Genomic DNA, 25,643 nt, shown 5'->3' on the forward strand with positions numbered 1-25,643 from the left:
TGTCAAAACCAGCGTTTTTTTCCCATCTAAATATTGACTGCCAACCAATCGAATGAGTGAACTCATTCAACAACTGATGCTGTGTTGTATCTAGTAAGTAGGGGATGTTATATCAAGTCTAGGCTATAAATCGAAAATCGTGTAAGCGTTTCTGTTTAATATTCCTACACGACTAGGCTACACCTACCCGGCATATGCCTATTGCAGGCTGAACTTGAAACGCTACTAAGTCCCGTAAACTCCGTGGTGTGGTTGATTTTTTTATTGATTTACCCACCTTTACAAAAGTTTAGTAGTCTAACTATTTTAATTGTAACAGATGGTCGCCTATACTGCTACATTGTGCTAGGTGGAAGAAGATAACGTTGCTTATCAAATGACGAAACTGTTCCCGCGCACTGTCTGAACAAACGCTTTACTTACTATTAATGAACCAAAAGAAGGACGATATCCAGACCAAGTATCATCATTTGAAAATGGGCGGGAAGTTTACATAAAAGTCTGAACAAGCATCTCTCCAAATATCATTGGATAACCTAACGTTGTCAGAATATTTTTTCTTCTCTTTCTCATCCGGGACTGGTGAGAAAGCAAGTCGGCAATCAGACGCTACAAAGTTGCAAGCCCTTATCGAAACGGCAGCCATGGATACAGTTGCAGGACAAAAGCAACGCTTTTGAGAGCAGCAGACCAGCGTTTTGGGGAGTTGCACCTGTAGGCTAACCTATATTGTCAGTCCCAGAGTGAAGTAGACTAGCGAACGGAGTAGGCTGTCTATGAAACAGAATAGTTTAATATGGGTTTTTACTCAAGGTCGAATTGGACATTGAATGTGAGTTGTAGCCTAATGCGTTATAACTGTTGGATGATATCATTTCATGGACATACCCCCCCCCCCTCTCTCTCTCTCTCTCTGCATTTAGAATACATTATCAGGCTATAGGTTAAAATCTAATGAGGGTAGGCTATGCTACCTGCAGAGTTGGGTAAAATCATCTGAAATAACACCGGTCTAGCCTATACATAAACATGGGGAATATCCATGAACTCTATTTTAGAATCTCAAATGTTACCGACTGCACGTGAACGGGGTTCAATAATGAGTATGAACGTCAACTCTGCAGCTGGACGATTGGAATTAGTTTGACATTTTTCAACTTCGTGCGTCTTGGTCCACTATTGGAAATCCCAAACACCAATCCAACGTGATGAAAATCTATATTTTTAAGGAAGGTGATGATGACCATGAATTTGAGTTAGAAATGGCGTGACATCCCTGTTGTTTTCCGTGCCGAAGCGAGTTGTTACAGTGGGATGGCATTAAAAAGGGAGGCGGACCCTGGCAGTGTAGCCTACCAATTTCTTTCAGAGTGCTACAGACTATTTACTACACTTTAGCAGTGCCTTGTGTCACAACCAAGACTTACAACCAAAATCAAGCACATACAGAGGAGGCCTATCAAGGTTTTTAACCTGTATTATATAACCTTATTCTCTTTATTGTTTTCGTCCACCAAGAATGACTGGAGAGGCAAACAGACTGAGCAGTGCATCTGCGAGAGGAGACTTGGCAGAAGTTGAGATGTTATTACAGAACGGAGCAGATGTTAATGCAAACAATGTATTCGGCAGGACACCGTTACAGGTTGGTAAAGCATTTTCTATGAAGCCTAAATCTATAAATTCATTATTCGGTCTATTCAGAAGTTATATGATCGATTTCAACTTAAACTACAACATATTAGCATATTTGTGCATTGACATAATGTCAAAAAGACTGAACGGTGTGCTTTGGTGACAAAGTGGTAAAGGTATTAACAGGCTATACAATTTCTGTAACTTGGATTTACTTTTAAAGATCCAAGTGATTTTCAAGGCCTTATAAAGCATATACTACTATGTTGGATGTCATAATTGTATTGTATGATTTGTGGAATTAGAGGGCTTTAAAGTGATTTATAGGCCTTAATTTAGTAGCACTATCTGAACCACTAAAAAACAATGTAGATTAATGATTTATATATGATTTACCAGAGACGTGAAATACAGAATACAACACTCTAAATGCAATGTAATATTGTTGTTTTACACATTTTGTAGGCTAAAAGTTTAGCAGCTTTATATTTCTTAATGAAGATGGTGAATCACATGGGTTCACTATGAAAACTCGTTGAATAATGTGATTATGTTTTGTTTTTTTAAGAATAATGTGTGTCTTAGATCATTGATCAGTAGTGATAAGAAAATAAGATAGAAACATCAAGACCCTGCATGACCCCATGCACTTTGGGCCCGCATGCACACTCAAATAGGCCTATGAAAACGTTAATAGTTTTCAACAAGAATATTTCTCGATTTATAGAAATATAGTTAAAATTATCTGTTTTTTCATCTCATACTTCAATTATGGTGGTTGAGAACTTATACGGTATTGATTTGCTTGTATTGTTACCTCCTTGACCGATACCTTTGACTAACTTCCTTGTACCACATGGGAGTCCCAACATGCTATGTTTGCTATAGGAATGCAACTACCGTTTATTGTTTTGTCAAGTTACACAATCAAACTAATATGAAAAACGAAAACATTGCAGATTGTGAAAGACTTGGTTGATTTGGACAGCCTGTTCATATGACCAAGCTGCATAGATTTTCAGATAGGCTAATCTCTTTCCATGTCATAGGGCACAGGGCACAGATGAAAATGCTAAAAGTGGTTCAAGTATGGTTCATTGACTGAACCATAACACACGTTTTTGAGAAATTTAGGACAAGTTGCTTTAGCCTGTTGAATGTATAATGACAATTTACAAATTGGCATACTTTATTCAAAGCGCTCAAAGCTTGACCTTGTTTAAAAAAAATGATAATCTAAGTAGGCCTATGACACAACACTGTGTCAAACAAAAAACTGCCACAAAACTGTAATGAGCTATTCGTATCGCTCCTCTCTTCCAAATGAAAAATATATAGGCCTATCATGAAACTTAGTTAAATACTGATGATCAACTAAGGCTCTATGATTTAATTAAGTGTACTCTGTTTATCAGACGGTAATTGGTCTACAGCATTTAGGTCTGAAGAAGAATAAAACAAGGTGAAGATAATCATTTATATCCCAGGACTGATAAATCTTTTTGTGGGTACGATTTATTTTTGATCATTCCTTTTGAAAACATAGGTGTAAATCTAGACCTGTGTCTCTGCAACATATCCCAAAAGGATTTATATTTTATATTAAAACCCTAGCTTTTACTTCCTATAGGGTACATTTTGTCTTTATATTATTACTAGTGTGTAATTATCCTGCTCTATAACCTCTTCTCATTATATTTTACAGGTGATGAAACTTGGTAACCCAGCCATCGCGGAGGCGCTGCTGAGGGCTAACGCAAATCCAAACGTGCGCGACCATGTCAGGGGTCTCACTATCACTCATGATGCTGCAAGGGATGGATACGTGGACACCCTACGCGTCCTGATAGATCATGGCGCAGACGTCAACCTCTTGGACAACGACGGCAATCTTCCATTGCATCTAGCCGCAAGAGAAGGCTATCTTGACGTGGTTCAGCTCCTTGTTGGTTGTACGAAGGACGCCGCAAGGCACAACTCCGGAGGCCATACACCTTATGATTTGGCGACTATGAACAATAGAGTATCCATTGCGCTATACATTCAGGCGCACATGCATTTATGAATATACATGGGACAATCCTGACTGGGATAAAGAGGTGGAGAGAGAGTAGCAAACATGTAATCTACCTCTCCTTTGTTACAATGTGTTTGGATGTTTTCAGACATGATAGCCTCAATTTCAACCATAAAGACTATCATGAACTCAGGTCGAGTTACGTTTCCTTGTAACCTGATAAGAACACATTCCATATAGGTTTTGACTCCAGTTTGCTCTATTACGAAACAAATGTGACAAGATTATATGCCACTGGAACTATAACAATAATTTTAATCCATTTAAAACTTTTAGGCCCACAACATTTCCCTAACAACTCAAAATCTCGAGCGGCAACATGATCTTGCGTTTTGGGATGTTGCCTAATGTAAGCCTAATGGCTGGTTAAAGTGAAGAGGAATTTGTCTTTCAATTCAATCCCAATAATATAATAACTGAATTTGAGATGGGTTTAGTAGGCTATAACGACCATTTCAAATGAAACGAGGAACAACATTGTATCGTTTAACTTCTCTAGACTGTAACAATTTAAAAAGATGACCCTCTTCATCCATTGTACTCTTGTGCACCATAGCAAATGTCTTATTTTGTCCCATTTGTCACGGTTAATTAAACTCATGATATTTTGACTAAAAAGCTGTAGACTATACCTTTCTTCTCCTTTTCCATGCATACCATTGGTAATAAATGACCAATCTAATGGTAGCCTGACTGATGTGGCGATTCTCTTCGATTTTATTTGCACTTTGTAAATAGGGAAACAAGTACATTTTGTAATGAACTGTGAAAGCATGCGTTTGCTAATATTGCCGTTTTATTTTGTACCAAAGACAGCAACTGACTACAGGTCTGCATTGTTTAACCCGTTTGTTTCATTTTCTGATTGGCCTGTCAGGTCAAAATTAGGTTGAAATAGAATGTAGACGGCCGTCATTTTTCTGTGTTGTCTTCTATTTGAATATTGCTAATCAATGTTTTGCACTGTTGTCATTTGTGAGACGAATAAATTCAGTTGTCAACTGATTATTCGATTGTTGTCGTTTTTCTTTTAGCATTCGACCTTTTTATCTAGATCCCCATGCTTTCATGATAGCCGAGGCTACTCAGCACTACAGTTGTGATAAATGCACATACATTAATCATTTTGCATTACACTATAGCCTTTCCTTTACTCGGTCATTAGAAGAAAATATAGGCTATTGAAAGTAGGCCTATATATTGGAATTAAATATCTGAGCTGGAGCGTAAATTGCCTACATAGTGTTCAAAATGAAAAATGCTGCAAATATTGTTACTCATATCCAAACATGGGCTATATGACATCCCCGTTACTTCTGAATTGAGTGTCTAGTAATATCAGTGTGATTATGAAATCACATAATGTTAGTTTTGCTGTGACTATAGAGTTGCTTTATTTTATGGGGCTATTCAAGCCATCAAATGTCTTTCTATAGGCCACCCTAATTTCACATTCAAACAGATTTTGAATCAGTACATAATCTCGGCATGCCTCACTTACAATTACAGTAATACTTACAGGATACTTCAGATGCGATTGTGGCACATGTTAGACAACATTATTTGATATATAACCAACACTAATAATATCTGCATGAATTATAGGCCACTCACCACTGAGACAGGCGATTCTTATATAATTGTTTTAATATATATTGTTATTCCTTTGCAAATTGACAGTGCAATGAAAATTAAAACACGAACTTAAAACAGTCACATGCTTGTGCATGCCACATGGAGAAATGAAAAAGCATAGCCTACAACCGTTAGGTGAGTAGGAGGAACATGTCCTTTTTTTGTCCGACGGTCATATTTTCGAATTTTGGCGCTTTGAATGGCAATGTTATTTTTCTTTCAAAAGCGAGAAAACGTCAATATTTATTAGAAGAAAACACACTGCATACATATCAGTGTAGTCAAACTGTGAATGCTATGTAATAGCTAATATAACTATTTATTTGGCTTCTTCCTGGTTGTGTGCATCTCATCGTGTTGTCGCTTAAACAAGTTTAATAATTATTGCAAGCTAAGCGAAGAGACTACTTTAATAAATCGGGATACAGTCACTAAGACACAAGTAGTCAGGTTAAAGTAATTATCAGTTAATCTTCACCGTTGTCCTGCAGCGCAGTCGATTCAGTTGTAGGCTAGATTTGATATGGTTTGAAATGACAAATGTTGGATTCCTGTCCATTAAAGGATGTCAGAACATGTACAATGGTTATGGATTTTAAATAGGCTGTTTTTCAGATACTCCTGGCTTTCTGGCAATTCTGCACTGTCATACAGTTTTCCACAACTTGAGCGCGCGGGGGGGGGTGTATGACGCATGACGATAATTGAAATATGATACAGTATTAAGAGAACTTCTGGTGCGCATTGGAAGGAAGTCGCATCTAAAAGTGATGGCCCTAAACATGATTTGGATAGAAAATACATTGATAACCCTGACTGAGATTCCACGTGGGCTGATTATTCATAAATAATCATAAATAAAATGTTTATTTTCCCCATATCTTTAGACATCCTCACTATGATTCATTGTTCTTATCAGTACCTTATTTTGACCATTCTCTCACTCACCCTCGTACAAGTGTCACCCCTTATGTCTCCTTCCTTTATAGCTGTTTTATTGCCTCTGCAACTGAGTCAGTCGATTCTATCCAAACACAAAGCAGTGGAACAATCATTTTATTCAATTTAATTTAATGAACCTTTATTTAACCAGTAATAGGCCCACTGAGACACATATAGTCTCTTTACAAGGGAGACATTTAGTTCCAGTAAGATGTGGGCTGTCTAGTCATTATCCAGGGTTCAAGGTGACGAAAGTCAACAAACATTTCAACTGGCACTGAATGTTTTTCACAATCAGCTAGATCCCAGAGAGAGAGAGAGCGAGAGAGAGAGAAAGGGGTGGCAGGGGGAGAACGAGAGTCAGAAAAAAAGAAAGAACAAGAGAGAGAGAAAGAGAGAGAGCGACAATGTACGATCTCATCCTCTGTTACTGTCTGATTTCCTAACAGGATTGTCTCACTAAGTTGCCCTGTGGCCCACTGCATTAAGAGTTGATCAACAGCTACACACCCCTAACACTGATGGTGCAACTCCTGGTCTCTTTACACCCAGGGGAGTAGGGGACTAAAAACCTTTTTGACATGAAAATAGTGTCCAGAGAGCCTTTGACCTCTGTGTCATCCCCAACTCTTGGAACATGACCTCTATCTACACTGGAATTTGAATGTGTTACCTTTCTCATAGATATGGCAAAGATATATTTCCCTTTTGTTCTCAAGAGATGATTCAGAAAAAAAGTGTTTGCAGCCAAAGAACACCTAACCACAACAGGGTTAGGGAGATATATATATATATATACTTCCTATTTCTTTCAGCAGTGTATTCTGGTTAGGGAGAGTGACAAGAGGGCCTTCATCAAAGGCAGCTTCCTCCCAAAGACTTTCTCAGTGTGGAGCATGGCTGCAGGGAGGATCAGTAAGCAGATTATGTAGAAAATGTAAATCCTCACGTACACAGATGTATTATCGTTTTCGACATGAATACTACTTTAGGATTAATACTTGGCTCTGTCTACGTATAAAAGTGTGCTACAATTCTGAGTTGGACACTGCACCGAATAGGTCAATGTCTTGTGTAAAGCAATTGTGAATGTTGTTTTTCTATTCAGTTTTGTAAAAAAAAAATTATACTCTGTTCGAAATATTGGTTGTTTTGACAATGGAGGCAAGTTTATAATTAATATCATGTCCCTCTACTGGACATATTTTCAATTACAAGTTCACAATGTGCAACTGTTGGTTGGTTGGTTAATTCCGGAAATGTAAGGATAACATTTTGTAGAAACAACACACATTGTTTGTGATTGAAGGGTTTGCAAACCAGAGTACATTTGTTAGCTAAAACCAAGCAGTTTCTATTCTAAGACACCATGAAATAAATCACACACAAACATGTCCCATTGCATAGTTTATATTTATTATTTGCCTGTAGTACATATCATATGCAAATGTATACTTTACAAAGAAAATTCTCACAGGCACCCATACAAACACACATACTGTACAAACACTCCTTACATACAGTACCAGTCAAAAGTTTGGACACACCTAGTCATTCATTAGGCTCCTGAGTGGCACAGTGGTCTAAGGACCAACATCTCAGTAAAAGAGACTAAAGTCCCTGGTTCGGATCCAGGCAATCACATCTGGCTGTGATTGTGAGTCCCATAGGGGGGCACACAATTGGCCCAGAGTTGTCTGGGATAGGCTGTTTTAGTAAAAAATAAATTGTTCTTAACTGATTTGCCTTAAATAAAGGTTAACTAAAAACATCAATGTTTTTTCTTTATTTGTACTATTTTCTATATTGTAGAATAATAGTGAAGACATCAAAACTATGAAATAACACATGTAATCATGTAATCATGTAGTAACCAAAAAAGTTTAAACAAATCAAATTATATTTTATATTTGAGATTCTTCAAAGTATCTTGGTTTGGTTTCTCAAATGATTGCCTCGCCTGGTTCACCAACTACTTCTCCGACAGAGTTCAGTGTGTCAAATCTGAGGGCCTGTTGTCCGGGCCTCTGGCAGTCTCTATGGGGGTGCCACAGGGTTCTATTCTTGGGCCGACTCTCTCCTCTGTATACATCAATGATGTCGCTCTTGCTGCTGGTGATTCCCTGATCCACCTCTACGCAGACGACACCATTCTGTATACTTCTGGTCCTTCTTTGGACACTGTGTTAACAACCCTACAGACGAGCTTCAATGCCATACAACTCTCCTTCCGTGGCCTCCAACTGCTCTTAAATACAAGTAAAACTAAATGCATGCTCTTCACCCGAACAATGCCTGCACCTGCCCGCCCGTCCAGCATCATTACTCTGGATGGTTCTGACTTAGAACATGTGGAAAACTACAAATACCTAGGTGTCTGGTTAGACTGTAAACTCTCCTTCCAGACTCACATAAAACATCTCCAATCCAAAGTTAAATCTAGAATTGGCTATTTCGCAACAAGGCATCCTTCACTCATGCTGCCAAACAAACCTGCGTAAACTGACCATCTTACCGATCCTTAACTTCGGCGATGTAATTTACAAAATAACCTCCAACACCCTACTCAACAAATTGGATGCAGTCTATCACAGTTCCACCGGTTTTGTCACCAAAGCCCCATATACTACCCACTACTGTGACCTGTACGCTCTCGTTGGCTGGCCCTCGCTTCATACTTGTCGCCAAACCCACTGGCTCCAGGTCATCTACAAGACCCTGCTAGGTAAAGTCCCGCCTTATCTCTGCTCGCTGGTCACCATAGCAGTACCCACCCGTAGCACACGTTCCAGCAGGTATATCTCACTTGTCACCCCCAAAGCCAATTCCTCCTTTGGCCGCCTCTCCTTCCAGTTCTCTGCTAACAATGACTGGAATGAACTACAAAATCTCTGAAACTGGAAACACTTATCTCCCTCACTAGCTTTAAGCACCAGCTGTCAGAGCAGCTCACAGATCACTGAACCTGTACATAGCCCATCTATAAATAGCCCAAACAACTACCTCTTCCCCATACTGTATTTATTTATTTATTTTGCACCTTTGCACCCCAATATTTCTACTTTGCACACTCATCTACTGTCAAATCTACCATTCCAGTGTTTTAATTGCTATATGGTATTTACTTCGCCACCCTGGCCTATTTATTGCCTTTACCTCCCTTATTTCACCTCATTTGCTCACATTGTATATAGACTTATTTTTCTACTGTATTATTGACTGTATGTTTGTTTTACTCCATGTGTAACTCTATGTTGTAATATGTGTCGAACTACTTTGCTTTATCTTGGCCAGGTCGCAGTTGTAAATGAGAACTTGATCTCAACTTGCCTACCTGGTTAAATAAAGTTTAAATACAATAAATAAATCAAATCTACACACTCCTAACACTGCTGGTGCAACTCCTGGTATCGTTTACACCCAGGTGAGAATGGGACTAAAATGACAGCTTTACACACTCTTGGTATTCTCTTAACCAGCTTCACCTGGAATGCTTTTCCAACAGTCTTGAAGGAGTTCCCACATATGCTGAGCACTTGTTGGCTGATTTCCCTTCACTCTGCGGTCCAACTCATCCCAATCCATCTCAATTGGGTTGAGGTTGGGTGATTGCGGAGGCCAGGTCATCTGATGCAGCACTCCAACACTCTCATTCTTGGTCAAATAGCCCTTACACAGCCTGGAGGTGTGTTGGGTCATTGTCCTGTTGAAAAACAAATGATAATCCCACTAATTGCAAGCCAGATGGGATGGCGTATTGCTGAAGAATGCTGTGGTAGCCATGCTGGTTAAGTGTGCCTTGAATTATAAATAAATCCCAGAAAGTGTCACCAGCTAAGCAACCCCACACCATCTCCTTAATGCTTCACGGTGGGAACCACAAGTGAGATCCTCCGTTCACCTACTCTGCGCCTCTCAAAGACACGGCGGTTGGAACCAAAAATGTGGACTCATCAGACCAAAGGACAGATTTACACTGGTCTAATGGCCATTGCTCATGTTTCTTGGCCCAAGCAGGTCTTCTTACTGGTATAGTTTAGTAGTGGTTTCTTTGCAGCAATTTGACCATGAAGGCCTGATTCACGCAGTCTCCTCTGAACAGTTGATAATGAGATCCGTGTTACTTGAACAATGTGAAGCATTTTCTTATCGGGAGACTCAACAGCCTTGGTTTCTCAAATGACTGCCTCGCCTGGTTTACCAACTACTTCTCAGACAGAGTTCAGTGTGTCAAATCGGAGGGCCTGTTGTCCTGACCTCTGGCAGTCTCTATGTGGTTGCCACAGGGTTCAATTCTCGGGTCGACTCTTTTCTCTGTATACATCAATGATGTCGCTCTTGCTGCTGGTGATTCCCTGATCCACCTCTACACAGACAACACCATTTTGTATACTTCTGGCCCTTCTTTGGACACTGTGTTAACTAACCTCCAGACGAGCTTCAATGCCATACAACTCTCCTTCCGTTGCCTCCAACCTTTCTTAAATGCAAATAAAACTAAATGCATGCTCTTCACCCGGTTGCTGCCTGCACCTGCCCGCCCGTCCAGCATCACTACTCTGGATGGTTCTGACTTAGAATATGTGGACAACTACAAATACCTAGGTGTCTGGTTAGACTGTAAACTCTCCTTCCAGACTCACATAAAACATCTCCAATCCAAAGTTAAATCTAGAATTGGCTATTTCGCAACAAGGCATCCTTCACTCATGCTGCCAAACAAACCCTCGTAAACTGACCATCTTACCGATCTTTGACTTGCGCGATGTCATTTACAAAATAGCCTCCAACACCCTACTCAACAAATTGGATGCAGTCTATCACAGTGCCATCCGTTTTGTCACCAAAGCCCCATATACTACCCACCACTGTGACCTGTATGCTCTCGTTGGCTGGCCCTTACTTCATATTCATCGCCAATCCCACTGGCTCCAGGTCATCTATAAGTCTTTGCTAGGTAAAGCCCCGCCTTATCTCAGCTCACTGGTCACCATAGCAGCACCCACCCGTATCACGCGCTCCAGCAAGTATATTTCACTGGTCACCCCCAAAGCCAATTCCTCCTTTGGCCGCCTTTCCTTCCAGTTCTCTGCCGCCAATGACTGGAACGAATTGTAAAAATCACTGAAGCTGGAGACTCATATCTCCCTCACTAACTTTAAGCATCAGCTGTCAGAACAGCTCACAGATCACTGCCCCTGTACATATCACATCTGTAAATAGACCATCCAACTACCTCATCCCCATATTGTTATTTATTTATTATTGCTCCTTTACACCCCAGTATCTCTACTTGCACATTCATCTTCTGCACATCTATCACTCCAGTGTTTATTTGCTAAATTGTAATTACTTCGCCACTACAGCCTATTTATTGCCTTACCTCCCAAATCTTACCTCATTTGCACACACTGTATATAGATTTTTTCCCCTATTGTGTTATTGACTGTAAGTTTGTTTATTCCATGTGTAACTCTATGTTGTTGTTTGTATCGCACTGTTTTGCTATATCTTGGCCAAGTCGCTGTTGTAAATGTGAACTTGTTCTCAACTGGCCTACCTGGTTAAATAAAGGTGAAATAAAAAATAAAAATATTTGGGCTGGAATTTCTGAGGCTGATAACTCTAATGAACTTATCCTCTGCAGCAGAGGTAACTTTGGGTCTTCCTTTCCTGTGGCGGTCCTCATGAGAGCCAATTTCATCATAGTGTTTGATGGTGTTTGCAACTACACTTGAATAAACGTTCAAAGTTCTTGAAATTTTCCAGATTGACTGACCCTCATGTCTTAAAGTAATGATGAACTGTCGTTTCTTTTTGCTTATTTGAACGGTTCTTGCCATAATATGGACTTGGTCTTTTACCAAATAGGGCTATCTTCCGTATACCACCCCTACCTTGTCACAACATAACTGGTTGGCTCAAACGCATTGAGAAGGAAAGAAATTCCACAAATTAATTTTTAACAAGGCACACCTGTTAATTGAAATGCATTCCAGGTGATTACCTCATGAAGCTGGTTGAGAGAATGCCAAGTGTGCAAAGCTGTCATCAAGGCAAAGGGTGGCTACTTTGAAGAATCTATTTTGATTTGTTAAACACTTTTTTGGTTACTACAAGATTCCATATGTGTTATTTCATAGTTTTGATCTCTTCACTATTATTCTACAATGTAGAAAATATTATTAAAAATCCTAAATTGAGTTGGTGTTCTAAAACTTTTGACTGGTATTGTATATCTTCTAGTCTTGCAGTGCATTCCTGTAATTTATGCTTTTGGGGGCTGTGGATAATTTGAAGTACACAATCTCATTGTTGCTTCATCTTTCAGTATTCCCACCATCTCTAGCGTCCTTAAAACTTATCGGCAACGACCAGGCCATTCCTAAGCCATGTCTGGGATCCCATGTTCACTCCCCTCATCTCTTTGAGATAATGTGGGTCCCATGCCAGACTGGGAGCTAATCAACCTCCATCTCATAAGACCTAAGGGAATGGAACTCCACATTGAAAGGAGATCAAAATAACACTAAAAGATTTAAGGAAAAATCCACACAAACACTATCTTCTGGTGACTTCTGGTGAAGTCCAATATCTTGAAAACCTTTTGGGACTGTATCAACAGTGGACTAATGATCACTCAAGGCATGTTTTCTACCTCTGAGAAAATCAAAAGATCTGTAAATTATTACGAATGTGACGAGCAATCTGAATGCCAAAGAGAGCTGGCGGTGATGAATTCAATGTCTGGGATGAGGAGAAAACACATGACTTCCTTTGTAAAATAGATCATTCTATCATTCTATTACAGCTCTTCACATCCAAAAACTTTGAACTAACAAAATGGATCATGAATGAAAACATTTTATGCTTTCATAGTAATTTATGGAACATTTGCATATTTTTCCCAACTATGAGAGAACAGGTTTTCAATTAACAAAGTACATCTAAAATACTTTTATTAAATGTCGCAAAATGATCACTGAACATAAAAGATACCCTGCCCCCATTTAAAATACAATGTAAATAAACATTTGCATTTAATTCGAGCCAGTCAAAATACAGCAACATAACATGACCAAAACCACACCCATTATTTATTAACTATTGGTTACAGCGAATTGTGCTGATTGAATAGTTGTTAAAAGGTTCCAGCATGTTATCATAAGAGATAGAGATTTTTTTTCTATGTTTAAGTATGAAAATCAGGAAAGTCTTGGAAAAACAACATTATTTACAAGTAGGATGAGGAAACACATGTGCTCAGACAGATGCAGACGAACACAAAAATCTAAAGGTTGGGGGTGGTTAGCACACTCATTTCCAAACCCCTTGCACAACAACCTGATGATTCATATGTTGAACTAATAAATAAACAGTAGGGCATGTAACTTAATTCATTGAAATTAACTGAATGACTTGTGTGTATGCATTATGAACTAGGGCCCTGTGTTTTGGTTAATCATGTCACATGACCTGGATTTGAACCATTATTTAAAGCTTTTTCATCAAACTTTTTATGTCAGATGTATCAGCTCCATCTTTAGACAATTGCTTTCATTTTTAATCTAAATTCTGGAAAAGGCTAAAAAGAAAAGGTTAAAATCCAGGTCATGTGACATGATTAACCAAAACACAGGGGCCTAATTATGATAAATCATATGGTCTTGGTAATATGACTAAGACACTTGTTCTGAATGGGGTGAATTGAAGGTTGAATATCTCTGGTATGAAACGTGATGTGCAGTCTAGAAAGACTGTGCTAAACAAGAGTATTTTGATCGAACACACCTTGCGACCAACCCCTAGCAGACCAATATGATCAGTTTTTGACTGATCATTAGTCTAAGAAACTCACCAAATAAGGATAGAGTGTCAACCTCAGGAAAACAAACCTTACCATTGGGTTGAAACAATCATGTTGTGGTTACTGAATATGAGAAAATTAAGTGTTTCTATTCAAATATTTTGTAAGCATATGCTGAACTCTTCCACTGGGGCTAGAAAATAAGTGGAAGTTCTTCTGATTTGTGTACATGTGCATTAATAATTTGCTCCTCTGTATTAGTAAAACTAATCCAATGAGCCCTTAAGAGGACTGGTAGAACAGAGCTTCCGACTTGAACACAATGTTAAGGAGAGGAAAGCCAGTGAATCACCTTCTTGCAAGAGATCTTTGCATATATCTGTATTACTAGAGAGTTTTAACGCATTAAAAATGTTGGCTGTGGACAGAGGGTGATATATGACAGTAAGAGACAGTCTTGGTCATCAGTATCCACAGTCCTCCCCCAGCCTGTGCTTTCCTGTCCAGCAGGCCAGACCAGAAGGTAGAGGCCCCCTCTCTGTGTTAGCCATCCATCGCCTCCACAGCACCCTTCAACACCACCACATAGCCCTCAACTGTTCCCAGAGGCTGTGACCCTCCCCCATGTTGGAGGTGCTGTCTGTGGGTCATGGGGATGCTGGAGGGGGCCGCATAGGTGGAATGCGGGAGTAAGTCAAAACAGTGTACAGGGGTGGTAGCGGTGGTGCTGTTGTGTCTCAGTTGTTCTCGTAGGAGGAGAGCAGCGCAGCATCCACTGGCTCCATGCAGGAGGGGCAGGTGAAGGAGCGCATCAGCCAGTCATCTATACAGTCCATGTGGTAGATGTGCATGCAGGGCAGGAACCGGATGGGGTCTCCATACACAAAGTCCATCATGCAAATCACACACCTGTACAGATGGGGAGACAACGTTTGTATCATGTGGGATTTAGAAAGAAGTTGTATCTACCTACTTATCCTATGCAGCATTTTCATTTATTACAAATTGACATTCAGCACCAGTAATGTATCGGGCAATTCCACCGTAACAGAATTACATTACCAGTTTTTTCACATTAAAATGTATGACAAACAAACATAAAAATTTTCAAAGTTTAACAAACCATACAACTACTTTGATCAATTTCCGTAGAATATTTTACAAAAACAAATTTTGTGGAAGAAATGTACAGGTGCCAACTTTGGTAACAGAATTACGGTAAAATCTCCCTCAGGTTTTTAAGCGACCATGTTTTTACAAAAACTCTTAAATATATGCCCGAATTAAGATTCAAATATGTCTGCAGAAAGAATGGGGTTAGAAAAAGTTAGAAAAAATATATTTTGGGCTTTGAACTACATTAAGTGAAGTGGATTAACACTTTAACATATTTACGTTAACGTAATTATATCATGGGTCCCGTATCTGTATTAGACAGCAATGCATAATTATGGATATGAATGTCATTCTCCTCATGTTTCACATGTTTGGACATCACAGTGCAGCACAGTTGAATAGACTGCAGTACAGTACAGCACAACACAGCAGAATAAAGTAGAGTAGGGTAGAGTTCAGTACGGCAGAGTTCAGTATATCACAGTAAAGTACAGTATAGTTCAGTACAGTACATTATACAGTACTCTACAGTAGTGTGCTCTACTGTACAGTATTGTACTGCACTTTACTCTACTGTAGTGCACTGTCTTGTACTCTACTGTGCTCTACTCACTGTAGTGTAGTGTACTGTGCTCTAGTTACTGTAGTGTACTGTACTGTGCTCTACTCACTGTAGTGTACTGTACTGTGCTCTACTCACTGTAGTGTACTGTACTGTGCTCTACTCACTGTAGTGTACTGTACTGTGCTCTACTCACTGTAGTGTACTGTACTGTGCTCTACTCACTGTAGTGTACTGTACTGTGCTCTACTCACTGTAGTGTACTGTACTGTGCTCTACTCACTGTAGTGTACTGTACTGTGCTCTACTCAATGTAGTGTACTGTACTGTGCTCTACTCACTGTAGTGTACTGTACTGTGCTCTACTCAATGTAGTGTACTGTACTGTGCTCTCCAAACTTGTGAAACATACGCCTATGGTAGGTTCAGATTGGGTCCAGTCGAGTCTGTCTGTGGACGTTGAAATCAAGGCCAGGGTGGACCAAATTGCAACTACTTTTTAACATCCATGGGCATCCGGTGACGGTCACTGCTCAGTGTGAGGATGCTGGTTACATTCGATGGAAAGAGAGGGAGCTCATGGGTAGGTGTCAGTAAGAGCTAGGAAAGGGGACAAATGGAGAGTAAGAGAGAGAAGCAGAGAGAGAGCGAGAGGGATGAGTTGTCTAGACTCAGACCGTTATAACACTCTTGGTTTGAACACCAGATGACAGAAAGAGAATGAAAAAACAGGGGAGCAGGGGACCCAACTGTGGTTTGTGACTATTATGATTTCCCATTGAAGCCGATTCAGTTGCAGTAAATGCATTACAGATTTGTTTGTAATTCTGTTACTGATTTGGTAACAAAATTATGAATTTTAATCACTTAAAGGGATACTTAGAAATTTTGGCAACGAGGCCCTTTATCTAATTCCCCAGAGTCAGATGAACTTGTGGATGCCATCTTTATGTCTCGGTGTCCAGTATGAAGGAAGTTCGAGGTCGTTTCATGAGCCAATACTAACTAGTGTTAGCGCAATGACTAGAAGTCTATGGGTATCTACTAGCATACCAAAATACCAAAGTATACCTTTAATAATTCATAAGCAAAATAATTAATAAACAACATCTGTGAACTTTCATTATCCTCTCTCATGAGGTAGAGAAAATTGAAAATATCTTATAGATATGTGAGTCTTTGATCACGGATTTACAAGGCACAAGGCAATATTTCTTAAACTTACAGAAGGCAAACAATTTCTCCAAAACTAAATATAAGTGTTGATATTAGTTGCCAACGGTCTTTACATCAACATTGTGTTTTGATGTATTTCTAATTTCCTATTTGACTTTTTCTGGTAGATGTTTATCCAGAAATTACTTATGCCAAATATTTAAGATGGAAAATGGTTGAAAAATGTATCTATGGCTTCATTTCCCCAAAATATAAACTCTTAGCTTTCATTTGATAGACACCCATGAACTTCACATGTTGGTCCTCATGGGGTCTTTTACATGGAAATACCCGATGTGCATGTGCATACAGAGGTAATGCAGATTTTCATTTCCATTCAGTATGAGGCACATTAATGCAACACAATTACAACATAAGTGTTTTAATGCTTGGAGATGTGTTGCGTTTGAGTGCTGTTGCCGGTGGTACTCACTCTCTGATTTTCTTCTCGGAGCCGTCCCTGCTAGCGTCGTACACTCCCTTGGGGAGGTGGTGTATGAGGCCAATGCGTTGGGCAATGCGGACCTGCTCCTCCTCGGTTAGCTGGCTGGCCAGGCGGGCCTGACTGGGCGTGGGGTGGTACACTGGCACATAGGGCTGCTCCTGCATGGGCACAACGACACATAGGAACTTGCACTTAGAGGTCTGAGAATAGGCCTAGGTAACACAGAGGGGATTAGTGAAAACACCCACGTTGAAAAACTCTTGTTTATTGTGAATATAACGTACAAGGCCATTACACTGTTTTACATTCAAACGACCAAGTTATTTGTTGACTGGAGTAAAGAGCATCACTGTAGTGCAACTAGAACGAGAATATTAGAGGTGGTTTGAAATTATAGAGCCAGCAGGTGGCAATCTTTCCCAAGTCAGAGAACTTTCACTCTAAAAAGGGGAACATGGGCATTTCAGTTCAAATTACTGTAATTGAGAAAATGCAAGACAAAGTGTCCTATTGAAATCTGTTACCAAAGAAAGGAGTGATTGGCAAGGGCAGCGTAAACTATTAAGCCGTGTTCGCGTTGGACCGTTTGAAGTGACTCAAATCCTATTATTTTTGCACATCCGATTCCAGTTTGTTATTCTTCCTGCAGTCTAAACAGCCAAAAAGCACATAGGATCAGATATTTCAAGCCACATTTCAAACCACCTTCGTAAGTGGTTTGAAGTCATACACAAATCTGATTCCTGGCCATGCGTCTTGTGTCTGAACAGTCAAATCTAATTTATTTGCCCTCAAGTGATTTTTAGACTGTTATTTGGCATATCTTGTTGCTTGTTAGCTACTCTGTTGACAGTTTGATAGGAACATGTGGTAGCTAAATAGCTTCTTAATTGTTTACAAGCAAATAAGTGAATTTGCTAGAAAGCTAAACAGCTACAGCTATCTAGTTGACTGCTGTGGACAGCCAAAAAGGACTCGTTTGAAAGTTATCCTTTGAGGATTTAAAAGTGTTCTTATACTATGATTTTGAACATTCAAAGAAACTGGGAAACATCCATGGCAGGCATTGTTGTCACCTTAGCTTGCTACATAACTTCTGAGTGAGCACCACCACCAAATCAGCTTACACCCCTGTGCACACACTCGTTGTTACTATGACAACTAACTGTAGCCATGTCAGCAAATGACTGCTGTCGGAACACACACAAATCTGATTTGGCCACTTGTAGCTTGCTGTTTGGACAGTCAGTATTCCAAAACAGATTTGAGCATTAAGGCCTGCAGTGTGAACAAGGCTTTAGTTTAGAGCATGCAGTCAATGTCTGAAGCCCATGTGAGGGTTACAACTTCTAACAGAGTCAATCACTCGTACATACACGTCTGCGGTCAAATATAGTCCCATATCTGGCCTCCCGAGTGGGGCAGCGGTCTAAGGCACCACTATAGCCTTGGGTTCGATCCCAGGCTGTGTTACAGCCGGCCATGACCAGGAGACTCATGGGGCTGCACACAATTGGCCCAGCATTGTCTGGGTTAGGGGAGGATTTGGCAGGACGGGATTTCCTTGTCTCATCGTGCTCTCCTTGTGGCGCTGACTTCGGTCGTCATTTGGACATTGTTTCCTCCGACACATTGGTGTGGCTGGCTTCTGGATTGAACGAGCAGTACGGCTTGGCAGGGTCGTGTTTCAAGGGGACGCATGGCTCTCGACCTTCACCTCGCCACAGTCCGTAGGGTAGTTGCAGCGATGAGACAAGATTGTAACTACCAATTGGCTATCACGAAATTAGGAAGAAAAAGGGTTAAAAGTAAAAAATAGTCCCATATCTAACACATATAGTTCATATGACAAAAATCATTTAGTCAGATACTCCACTGTGTCAGACCAAAAAAGCCTGCATGATCTATACAGAATAGAAGCAATTCAGACCGCGTATCTTGTTCTGTGGTTGGCTGATGGTTAAGAAGCGAAGACGTACTCATCACATGAAGTCTAAATTATGTCTGAAGTAACACCCAATACCAATCCTCATTATGAAGATAGAAATGTCAAACATTTTTCTCTGGTTGAACATTACGTGCTGATATTAAAAAGTTGTCATGCATGACTAAAACAGCTCCACTGAGCTAAGAGTGTTTACATTTAATTATACATTTGATGGCAGACTATTTTTGGCAATTTTGTCCTTTTTATACTTACCAGCTAGAATGCTAGTGTTGCTGTAGACTTCCAGTCATTGAATGCTAGCTAGCAACGGCTCCAGAAACGACCATCAACCTTCTTTCAAACTGCATGCAGACCTAATAAATCGTACCCATGAGTTCATCTGACTCTGGGTAAGCAAGAAAAAAGGGCTTCATTGCCAAAATGTCGCACTATCCCTTTAAGGTTCATTACCCTATTTACAGGGACTTCTGAAAGTATTTACACGCTATGACTTTCCACATTTCGCTGTCTTACAGCCTGAATTTAAAATGTATTCAATTGAGATGTGTCACTGATCTACACACAATACCCCATTATGTCAAAGCCGATTTATTTTTATGTTTACAAATTAATAAAAAATGAAAAGCTGAAATGTCTTGAGTCAATAAGTATTTAACCCTTTTGTTATAGCAAGACTAAATCATTTCAGGAGTAAAAATGTTCTTAAGTCACATAATGAGTTGTATGGACTATAATAGTGTTTAACATGATTTTTATGATGACTACCCCATCTCTGATCCCCACAAATACTGCACAATTATCTTTAAGGTCCCTCAGTCGAGCAGTGAATTTCAAACACAGATTCAACCACAAAGACCAGGAAGGTTTTCCAATGGTTGGCAAAGAAGGGCACCTATTGGTAGTTGGGTAAAAAAAATAATTAAAAAGCAGACATTGGATATCCCTTTGAGCATGGTGCAGTTATTAATTACACTTTGGATGGTGTATCAATACACTCAGTCACTACAAAGATACAGCCGCCCTTCCTAACTCAGTTGCCGGAGAGGAAGGAAACCGCTCAGGGATATCACCATGAGGGCAATGGTGACTTTAAAACAGTTGCAGTTTAATGGCTGTTGATAGGAGATACATGAGGATGGATCAACAACATTGTAGTTACTCCACAATACTAGCATAAATGACAGACTATAAAAAAGGACACCCCTGTACAGAATAACATTTTTCCAAAACATGCATCCTGTTTGCAATAAGGCACTAAAGTAATATTTTAAACAAATGTTGCAAAGAAATTAACTTCTTGTCCTGAATACAAAGTGTTATGTTAGTGGCAAATCCAGCAACACATAACATGGCTGTATCATGTTATGGGTATGCATGTCATTGGCAAGGACAAGGGAATTTAGGATAAAAAGAAACACGAGCAAAATCCTATAGGAAAACTGCTGCTTTCCAACAGACACTGGGAGACAAATTCTCCGTTCAGCAGGACAATTAGCTAAGACAAAAGAACAAATATACACTGAAGTTGCTTACCAAGATGTCATTGAATGTCCCTTAGCACCCTAGTTACAGTTTAGACTTAAACATCGGCTTAAAATCTATGGCAATACTTGAAAATGGTTGTCTAGCAATGATCAACAACCAACTTGACAGAGCATGACTTTTAAAAATAAGAATAAGGGGCTAATATTGTACAATCCTCCTGGTGTGCAAAGCCCTTAGTGACTTACCCAGAAAAACACTTTAATCGCTGCCAAAGGTGATTCTAACATGCATTTATAAAAAAAGTTTTATTTAACTAGGCAAGTCATGTCACGCCCTGGTCTTAGTATTTTGTGTTTTCTTTTTTTTGGTCAGGCCAGGGTGTGACATGGGTTATTTATGTGGTGTGTTTTGTCTAGTTTTTTTTGTAGGTTATGGGATTGTGGTGTAGTATAGTTGTCAAGAAAAGTCTATGGTTGCCTGGAGTGGTTATCAATCAGAGGCAGGTGTTTATCGTTGTCTCTGATTGGGAACCATATTTAGGCAGCCATATTCTTTGAGTGTTTCGTGGGTGATTGTTCCTGTCTCTGTGTTTGTTTGCACCAGATAGGGCTGTTTTGGTTTTTCACGTTACGTTTAGTGTTTTTGTATTGTTCGTCATTATCTTTATTAAAGATGTATGAAGATAACCACGCTGCATTTTGGTCCTCCTCTCCTTCACCGGAAGAAAACTTTAACAGAATCACCCACCACAAAAGGACCAAGCGGCGTGGTGACAGGCAGCGGCAGCAGGAGCAACGAAGTCTGGATTATACGACTTGGGAGGAAATAGACAGGTGGGCGGTCGACCCAGGGAGAGTGCCGGAGCCCGCCTGGGATTTGCTAGAGCAGTGCGAAGTTGGTTATAGGAGAATGGAGTTGGAGAGACGAACACGGCGGCGTGGATGGAAGCCCAAGAGTCAGCCCCAAAAATTTATTGGGGGAGGGGGAGAGTGTGGCAGAGTCAGGAGTCAACCCTGAGCCAACTCCCCCTGTTTATCGTAAGGAGCCAAGGAGGAAACCAGAACCAGAGTCGGTGTTGGAGGTGAGCGAAGCAGAGACTGTGAAGGAGTTAATGGGGAAATTGGAGGAGAGAGTTATGAGGGAGTTGCTGTCTTGGTGCATGAGGCACGGAATTCGCCCGACGGAGCGTGTCGGGGATTTGATGGCACCTGGGTCAGCTCTCCATACTCGTCCTGAGGTGCGTGCGAGTCGGCTGGTGAAGATGGTGCAGCCTCACGCACCAGGCCTCCTGTGCACCTCCCTAGCCTTGCACGTCCTGTGCCAGCTCAGCGCAACAGTGCGCCTAGCAGTGCTAACCGTGGCGGGCATGGTACTGGTTAGGCACCGTGTTATGCGGTGGAACGCACAGTGTCCCCAGTACGCGTGCTTAGCCCGGTACGCTACATCTCAGCTCCTCACATCTGCCGGGCTAGGGTGAAGATCCAGCCAGAGCGGTTGGTGCCAGCCCTGCTTTCAAGATCTCCAGTACGCCTTCACGGTCCGGTCCATCCAGTGCCACCTCCACACACCAGCCCTCCGGTGGCAAGCTCCCCGCACCAGGCTTCCTGTGCGTGTCCTCGGCCCAGTACCAGCAGTGCCAGCACCACGCATCAGGCCTACAGTGTGCCTCGCCTGTCCAGCGCTGCCAGAGGCTTCCTCCTCTCCAGCGCTGCCGGAGTCTCCCGCCTGTCCAGCGCTGCCAGAGCCTTCCTCATCTACAGCGCTGCCGGAGTCTCCCGCCTGTTCAGCGCTGCCGGAGTCTCCCGCCTGTTCAGCGCTGCCGGAGTCTCTCGCCTGTTCAGCACAGCCAGAGCCGCCAGTCTGCAGGGAGCAGCCAGAGCCTCCAGTCTGCATGGAGCAGCCAGAGCCGCCAGTCTGCATGGAGCAGCCAGAGCCGCCAGTCTGCATGGAGCAGCCAGAGCCGCCAGTCTGCATGGAGCAGCCAGAGCCGCCAGTCTGCATGGAGCAGCCAGAGCCTCCAGTCTGCAGGGAGCAGCCAGAGCCTCCAGTCTGCAGGGAGCAGCCAGAGCCTCCAGTCTGCATGGAGCAGCCAGAGCCGCCAGTCTGCATGGAGCAGCCAGAGCCGCCAGTCTGCATGGAGCAGCCAGAGCCGCCAGTCTGCATGGAGCAGCCAGAGCCGCCAGTCTGCATGGAGCAGCCAGAGCCGCCAGTCAGCATGGATCTTCCAGAGTTGCCAGCCAGCCAGGATCTGCCAGAGCCTCTCAGTCCTGAGCTTCCTCTCAGTCCTGAGCTTTCTCTCAGTCCTGAGCTTCCCCACAGTCCCGAGCTTCCCCACAGTCCCGAGCTACCCCTCAGTCCCGAGCTACCTCAGTCCCAAGCTGTCCCTCAGTCCGGAGCTGCCCCTCAGCTCAGTGGGGCCCTTGGTTAGGGTTACTAGGCCAAGGTTGGCGGCGAAGGTCGCATATCTAAGGACGCATATTAAGCGGACTAAGACTTTGTTGGAGAGGGGTCCACGTCCCACGCAGGTGCCACCACTGTGGACAGACGCCCACCCGGGCCCTCCCCTAAGGTCAGGAGTCCGCACCTTGGGGGGGGGGGGGGGGGTTCTGTCATGCCCTGGTCTTTGTATTTTGTGTTTTCTTCATTATTTTGGTCAGGCCAGGGTGTGACATGGGTTATTTATGTGGTGTGTTTTGTCTAGGTTTTTTTGTAGGTTATGGATTGTGGTGTAGTATAGTTGTCTAGAAAAGTCTATGGTTGCCTGGAGTGGTTCTCAATCAGGGGCAGATGTTTATCGTTGTCTCTGATTGGGAACCATATTTAGGCAGCCATATTCTTTGAGTGTTTCGTGGGTGATTGCTCCTGTCTCTGTGTTTGTTTGCACCAGATAGGGCTGTTTCGGTTTTTCACGTTACGTTTAGTGTTTTTGTATTGTTCGTCATTATCTTTATTAAAGATGTATGAAGATAACCACATGTATTTTGGTCCTCCTCTCCTTCACCGGTATTTTGGTCCTCCTCTCCTTCACCGGAAGAAAACCTTAACAAGTCAGTTAAGAACAAATTCTTATTTATAATGATGGCCTACCAGGGAACATTGGGTTATCTGCCTTGTTCAGGGGCAGAAGGACAGATTTTTACCTTGTTAGCTCGGGGATTCGATCCAGCAAACTTTCTATACTGGCCCAACGCTCCAACCACGGGGCTACCTGCCTTCCCATTGACTCAGGGGGTTTAATAATGATCTAAATCAAGATATATGTGTGTTTAATTTTCCATTAATTAAAAAAAAATGTTTCTTCTACTTTGACAGAGTATTTTGTGTAGTTTGTTGACAGAAAATGGACAAAATCCCTTCTGTAACATACCAAAATGTGGAAAAAGTCAAGGGGTGTGAATACGCTCTGAAGGCACTGTAGATATCCAAATCCTGCCAGAAGCTTTGTCTACTTGATCAGGTCCCATCATACGAAGCTTCTAATGTTACATAGTATTTACACTGATTATGAAATTGCCTTTTCTGCTTAGCCATTAGCCTGATCTTTTTATTTGCACACACTGTGTAACACCAGCGATTTTATAGAGGCATGGCGTGCATGGCAAAGACCTCAATTTCATGCATTTGCGGATTACTATAGCAAGTATTTTAACCCTTAAATGATGTAAATGAATCTCTGCAGTCAGGCCAGGGACAATAAACCTGATGGAAGAATGTTAAATGTTCTTCAACGTGACAATATCTCCACGGATAAGCAGCATAGTGTCACGCCCTGACCTTAGTATTCTTTGTTTTCTTTATTATTTTGGTTAGGTCAGGGTGACATGGGTGATGTGTGTTTTTGTCTCATCTAGGGTGTTTGTACTGTCTAGGGGTTTTTGTAGATTTATGGGGTTGTTTCCATCTAGGTGTTTATGTAGGTCTATGGTTGCCTAGATTGGTTCTCAATTAGAGGCAGGTTTTTATCGTTGTCTCTGATTGGGAATCATATTTAGGCAGCCATCTTCTTTGGGTATTTCGTGGGTTATTGTCTATGTTATGTTGCACGTTAGCACATTGTTTATATAGCGGTCACGGTCGTCTTATTCATTTTTCTGTTCTTCGTGTTCTTCATTAATAAAGAAGAATGTATTCTAACCACGCTGCTCTTTGGTCTACTCCATACGACGATCGTGACAGAATAACCCACCAACCAAGGTCCAAGCGGCGTGGTAACGGGCAGCAGCAGCAGCAATGTCAAGACTCCTGGATGTGGGAGGAAATTCTAGACGGGAGAGGACCCTGGGCACAGCCAGGGGAATATCGTCGCCCCAAAGCAGTGCTGGAGGCATCGAAGGCAGAGAGGTGCTGGTATGAGGAGGCAGCACGGCAGTGCGGTTGGAAGCCCGAGAGTCAGCGCCAAAAATGTTGTTGTCTCTGAATGGGAACCATATTTAGGCAGCCATCTTTTTTGGGTATTTCGTGGGCTATTGTCTATGTTATGTTGCACGTTAGCACATTGTTTATATAGCGGTCACGGTCGTCTTATTTGTTTTGCTGTTTTAGTGTTCTTTGTGTTCTTCATTAATAAAGAAGAATGTATTCTAACCAAGCTGCGCTTTGGTCTACTCCATACGAAGATCGTGACACACAGTTTAGGCCTAATAAACAAAAAATAATCCTATTCCCAATCGCATCGGAAGAGATTATACCAAATACCATTCAATTGGTTTCCTGAACAAAAATATAAATGCAGTGTTGGCCTCATGATTTCATGATCTGAAATAAAAGAAACGTTCC

At 41.4% G+C, this 25,643-nt stretch overlaps 2 protein-coding genes across 6 annotated transcripts in view; one reads left to right on the forward strand and one right to left on the reverse strand.

Annotated features, from left to right (window-relative positions):
• LOC135511735 (cyclin-dependent kinase 4 inhibitor C-like) lies at window positions 1–4,717 on the forward strand. 5 transcript variants are annotated; one of them, XM_064933212.1, is made up of 3 exons: window positions 1–93; window positions 1,519–1,645; window positions 3,341–4,717. In XM_064933212.1, exons 2-3 carry the CDS (start codon window positions 1,520–1,522, stop codon window positions 3,698–3,700), a joined length of 486 nt encoding a protein of 161 aa, XP_064789284.1. In that variant the 5' UTR covers window positions 1–93; window position 1,519; the 3' UTR covers window positions 3,701–4,717. The 5 variants fall into 5 exon arrangements, with proteins under 5 accessions (XP_064789284.1, XP_064789281.1, XP_064789283.1 ...); XM_064933209.1 differs by lacking the exon at window positions 1–93 and adding an exon at window positions 107–832; XM_064933211.1 differs by lacking the exon at window positions 1–93 and adding an exon at window positions 107–731.
• Window positions 4,718–13,231: 8,514 nt separating this feature from the next.
• Window positions 13,232–25,643, reverse strand: part of LOC135512898 (RING finger protein 11) — a 37,573-nt gene continuing 25,161 nt past the window's right edge. The window contains exons 2-3 of the mRNA XM_064935384.1: window positions 17,423–17,592; window positions 13,232–15,005 (exon numbers count right to left, since the gene is read on the reverse strand). Coding sequence (XP_064791456.1) covers window positions 14,834–15,005; window positions 17,423–17,592 — 342 coding nt within the window. The 3' untranslated portion in view covers window positions 13,232–14,833. The remainder of the gene's footprint in view (window positions 15,006–17,422; window positions 17,593–25,643) is intronic.

This window comes from Oncorhynchus masou, chromosome 24 (assembly GCF_036934945.1).
Source record: "Oncorhynchus masou masou isolate Uvic2021 chromosome 24, UVic_Omas_1.1, whole genome shotgun sequence".
NCBI classification, from domain to species: domain Eukaryota; kingdom Metazoa; phylum Chordata; class Actinopteri; order Salmoniformes; family Salmonidae; genus Oncorhynchus; species Oncorhynchus masou.